Here is a 5,454-nt window from a genome sequence, read left to right on the forward strand (position 1 = left end):
GACAGCGCCCTCCACTTTAGCTTCTAAAAACTTGGATATCAGAGCTGTGCAGTCTTTGAACAAAGATAACCTTTGGGTGTGACTTTGATATTTCATCTTAATGCAATCGTTTCTAGTAAAGTAAATGAGAAAATGATGCAAAAACTAAACATTTTTTGAGTGATCTGTTATTTCAAACATGATCCTTAAAGAACAGGTTCTGAAACACTTTAGCAGGGTCTCCAGTTGTCCCCCTGCTGATCAGAAAGAGAAAGAGCCTGTCTTCTGGTGTCATTATTACAAATTCTGATGAGGAAGTAAGCAGTATGCGTGTCCCTCTGGTTTTTCTTTCTTTGTGCTGAATTGCTTCGGATATTTGGAGAGTAATCAGATGAACTTTTAATGGGGGTGGGGGACGAAAGTTTTGATAATAGCAAGGGTGTAATTTCCTGTTGCACTTGTTTGAAGAGGTGGCATAAGGACTAGTTAGAGGTGACATGTGGCTGTTCAGATGATTTTATTACAATAGACAATGTGAACTAGAAAAGTCAAAGAGGAGACATACTTTGAGATTCACTGCAAGCAGAGAGAAATTAGAAAGCAATATCTTTATTAAAGGTGTATCAGAATCGAGTAACATTTAAGCTTACAAACTATCCATTACTGTTACTTTGTCCTCCAATCTTGAAATACATTTGTCCACAAGTCAAGAGTCAACTGTGTGTTTATTTCTGCTATAATATTCTATAAGCCTAACATCTTTTAAAAATTAAAAGGTACTACAAACAGGAAGCATGCATACAAGAACAAAAATGTCAAGTTCCTAACTGTAGTGCACTTTTGTGTTAAAATGGCAGAACTTTAATTTTCACACAGTATTCTTTTGAGCTACAGTCCACGGTAAACAGTTCACCTATCATCTCACGTGGAATACATCGTGGGAAGTCTTCTTAGATTGGGAATGGGTTATCTAGAGAGAATGAGGCCTGTGATGGGGAAGAAGGATATTCTCTTCCTAATTAGTAATGTGGTGTTTCTTCTCCTGGGACTGAGATTCTCAGGGGAACATGAATTTCTCTTACTGAGTGAAAAGCAAGCCTGGACTGATATACCTCCATGTGTGCTGTTCCAGGACCATGGCTGATCCTGGGAACAGAAGCAAGATTCACTGCCCCCTGAGTCTCACCTGCTCCCTGCTCATTGTGGGAATGTGCTATGTGTCTCCTGTTGTTTGCCACAGTCACACAGACCTGCTGACTCTTAACCAAGCTGATCCCCAGTGCTGGGAGTCCTCATCAATACTTCTCTTGGAGATGTGGAAGCCTCGTGTTTCTAACACTGTCTCTGGCTTTTGGGATTTTATGATCTACCTGAAGTCATCTGAGAACTTGAAGCATGGGGCACTGTTTTGGGATCTGGCCCAAGTCTTCTGGGACATCTACGTAGACTGTGTCCTCTCCAGGAACCATGGCTTAGGAAGGAGGGAATTGGCTGGAGAAGAAGAGAAAGTCTCAAAAGTGCTGCAGAGGCACTTGGGGATTAAACAAGGTGCATAGTCCTGACCTGCTGAATCTGTCTATCAAATGTGATTGTGCTGATGTGTGAGGAAGAGGGATGAGGCTCTAGAGGAAGCTAATATTTCACATAGTCCTTTAAGTGGGTGATGCCAAGAGGGCTCAAATAACGGAAGAGTTGTTCGAGTCAACATAGTGTATTCATTCTAGAACTTTACATGAAAATAAAAGGTCATTAGGAAGAGAAAGAAAAGAAAGAGAGAAGGGAAGAAAGAATGAGGGAAAGAGAGAAATAAAGGAGGAAGGAGAAGAAAGAAAGGAAGAAAGAAAGGAAAGAAGAGGCCCAGTGTAAAAATTGCAATGTAAAGGTGTAAAGCTTGCCCTAAAGCGAAGACAATTTTCATTGTTAACTTAAAGGTAACTTGGTGTTTCCTTGGTGTGAGACTAATAAGACATAAATAGGAGCTGGGGGGGGGGTGTTTGCAGCATGGGACTTCTTGCCCCCTTTAAAGTAAAAACAAAACATTGCCTTCATGCACCTAAAGAAGTATCTTGAGAAATATTTGATAGATGATGTCAAAATCAAAAATACCAACTAACTTATATTTGTACTTTGTTGTTTGAATGAATCACAAATAAGCAATTAACTTCTAGTAAGTTATTAATTTTTAATAAGTTGTGTAATGGCTTTTTTACCACTGCAGTGACTACTCTATAGTAATTCAAAACTAGTCTTCTCTAGAGGTTCAGCCGAAATGTCCCATATATAAAATTAGTGAGGGAATAAACTCTTGCAAGTTCTGAGAGACACCCGTGCCCTAGCCACCCTGTTTTCCTTCCTTCTTGGGTGTTCTTTCCATCAATAACTTTCCAAATCTGGTAGCAAGGGCCAATTTGGTGCAGTTAGGATTATTTATGCACTGGGGGGAAATCAAGGCAGAACCATCTTTAGTAGTGAATATTTAATCGTAAGCATTGTTATTTGTCTCTATAATGGTTCAACTGAAAAAAAAATTTGTCAGTAACAGTTCCACAGTTAAGATTTTTTAAAGTGCTTCTAAAACACATAGTTTGCCTTAACCCCAGTAATTAAACATTTTTCATGATTTGCTGAGCCAAGAAACAGGATAATCCTCATTTATCATTTATATAAGTAGGCATAACAATCACATCAGCATTGACCAATAAGAACCCTGTATTTTCTTCTTCTGAAGCCTCCTGATGGTGGTTTGTAAGGCTTCATTTAGTCTCATTAGAGGTAGCTGTTGCACTTAAGATGCCACCACGTTTCATGTTTTAAAATCTTGAGTTCATTTTCCACAATTATGAGAAATGTCTCCAGAATAAATGAAAGACTTATGGTATTCAGCTGAACATGAAAAGAATATGCCTCCAAAACTTCTAAAAGTCACTTCCTGCTCTTCACCAGAAAGTTGAGATAGCCTCAGCTGCTCTGCAAACTTTAGGAGACGTTGGTTTGTGAATAGCTCAGTAACAGAAGCCTACATTTCCCTTTACTAAAGTTATTTTAATGTTTTGCACAGGCAACTGTTTGAAGATCAGGAAATGAGACTTTCCATTTGGTTGGTCTAATCACAGTAAGATGGGGTCTTGGGTCAAGGACATACATGTCTGGGAGTTAAATAGTTACAGGAACACTGTGGTTTCCTCCAAGCAGCCTCAATTAGTCTCAAGTGCTTCAGCCAGGCTCTGGATGTACCAGGGTGGATCCTCTAGTTAGTTTTGCTTTTGTTCCTGGGGATGGAGTGCTATAAAGTTGGGAGGAAGGTGAAGCTGAAGAGGTGTTTGTCCCCATAGTTCTCAGGAAAATCATAGCATAGGGCAAAACGATATAGCTAAAATTACTGCATACGTCATATGCAAAAGGGCTCTTGTTCCTATGACTTTAAAATAAATTACTTTAAAGCCACTTATGAAATCTTCTCTATGAATCATGCTTTGCATGTGACCATGAGATGCTGTAGTAGTATTATCACATTTTTTTAATATGGCATTAACAAATATGAAAACAAGAGACATAAAATCCATATGGAACCCCAGGAAAGTTAATCTGTGTAAGTTCTTACTCTTCTCATTGGGAAACACAGACTATGGAAAGAATTTGATGAACCACAAAATCTCTTCTCATTCTTCATGTGTTTGAATGTTCTGAGATTCTATGAAAGGCCCTAACTCTGGAGAAACTGCGAAAGCTTTACCCAAGACCAGGTGACTGAACTGTAATGACAAACCAGGACACCATGGCTGTTTATAACAGTAATAAGCAGGGACAGAAGAAGTCAAACACGAGAGCTCTAAAAATTCTAAGGGATGCAGATGACATTATGAGAAAAGATTATAAAGATTAACTTTGATCTAGAAAGACACTGATTAGTAACCAAATCCTGATGCCTTTGTAGGAAGCTCTAAATATGATCCATATTTCCAGGTTTAACTGTAAACACTGATGGGGGTTCTGGAAAGAGGATGTCAAGAGTTTGAGAAGACATTAATGGGAAGATGAAGAGAGGAGGAGAGATGGCAAATGGGAGGGAGAAGAGAGAGATTGATTGATTGATTGGTTGGTTGGTTGATTGGTTGGTTGGTTTATTGATTGAGGGCAGTACACTGGTTAACCCCCAAAGAGGAAATAGCGGAGTTCACTCACAAACCTCTAAAGGCTTCTCTGAAAATAAAAAGATTTTGTAGCACAATATCTTCTGCGTAAAAGTGATACCATCTTCCTACAGCAGGTTTTGCTTTGTCATTAAGGACAGGGGTGGGGTGGGGTTGGGAGTAGGGATCTGCATTCCTGAAGCTGACAGTTTATACATTCCTGAAACATTGTGCATTTGGAGGTTATTATTTTTTTTTTTGTGGCGAGAAAAGTTAAAATGTAGGTTTATAAGCTGATGACATTTGTGATAAGTGTCTAACAAACTTTTATAGTTCTTATTTTTTAGACAGTAAACACAAAATCACTGCTTCTACCACATGAACAGATTCTTCAGTGCTTCATTTTCCTCTTTGCTGGAGAAGTTTTTCTAAGCCACACGTTCTGCAAGCATCCATTTGTAATAGCATCCATTTGTAACTCGATTGTCAGGAAGTGTCAGGAAATACAGTCAATGCTGGGGTACAAGACTCTTCATTCCAATATTATTTATCAAAAACATAGAGATAATCCATATGTCCACAATGGAGTAATAGTTAAACAATATTATTTATAAAAAATGTGGAAATAATCCATATGACCCCAGTAGGTAGGAGTGGAACAAGACAGAGCAAGCGTGGAATGAGGTCAGCATTGCCTCTGGAAGGTTATGTTCTTGGTGGTTTAAAATGTTTGCTTTGGGTTTCTATATTAAAGACAAAAAAGTGACTCTCCAAAACTTAAAGATCACATGCTATTTAATTTACAAACATTATAAATAATAATTTGTTTTACTTTGGTTACATAAGTAAAATTCATGAGACAGAAAATACTGTAAATATAAGTTTACATGTCTGTTCTAACTGTATATAGAATTGTAATGGTGGCATAGCAAAAATGCCAATTCTTTCTGTTAAGTAGAACAACAAACCTAAATTTAATGCAGAGACCTTATGAAGTTCCCTTTCTCTATTTTCAGGTGCATATTCTCAGCTCCTTAAGACCCTTTACTTGAAGAAAGAATTGGTGGAAGATTTGACAAGCATGAAAATGCAAAGGCGGGGCTCTCAGTTTATTAAGAAAGAGAAGCTGGAAGTAAAGAGAAAATAAAGCTCAATTCAGAGCTAATTCAAGCCTTGGAATAATAAAAAAAAGAATATTTTCCTATCAATGATTTATGTATTTTAAGCAGTGTAAATGTCCAAAGATGAATACTGGGTCAAATTCTCTAAGAATTGTCTTTACAGCATCTTGGTTGGTAGCTGGTCTCTTCAGATGGTAATTACTGATTAACCACCCCACTGTTTA

General features: G+C 37.9%; 1 protein-coding gene across 1 annotated transcript; it reads left to right on the top strand.

Moving 5' to 3' along the window:
• Positions 1–1,115: 1,115 nt before the first annotated feature.
• FAM237A (family with sequence similarity 237 member A) lies at positions 1,116–5,256 on the top strand (the record flags this gene model as incomplete). Its single annotated transcript, XM_080933073.1, has 2 exons — positions 1,116–1,527; positions 5,126–5,256. The coding sequence occupies 2 exons, from the start codon at positions 1,116–1,118 to the stop codon at positions 5,254–5,256; spliced, it is 543 nt and encodes a 180-aa protein (XP_080789199.1).
• Positions 5,257–5,454: the final 198 nt, after the last annotated feature.

Source organism: Micromys minutus (assembly GCF_963924665.1).
Source record: "Micromys minutus genome assembly, chromosome: 19".
NCBI classification, from domain to species: Eukaryota; Metazoa; Chordata; class Mammalia; order Rodentia; family Muridae; genus Micromys; species Micromys minutus.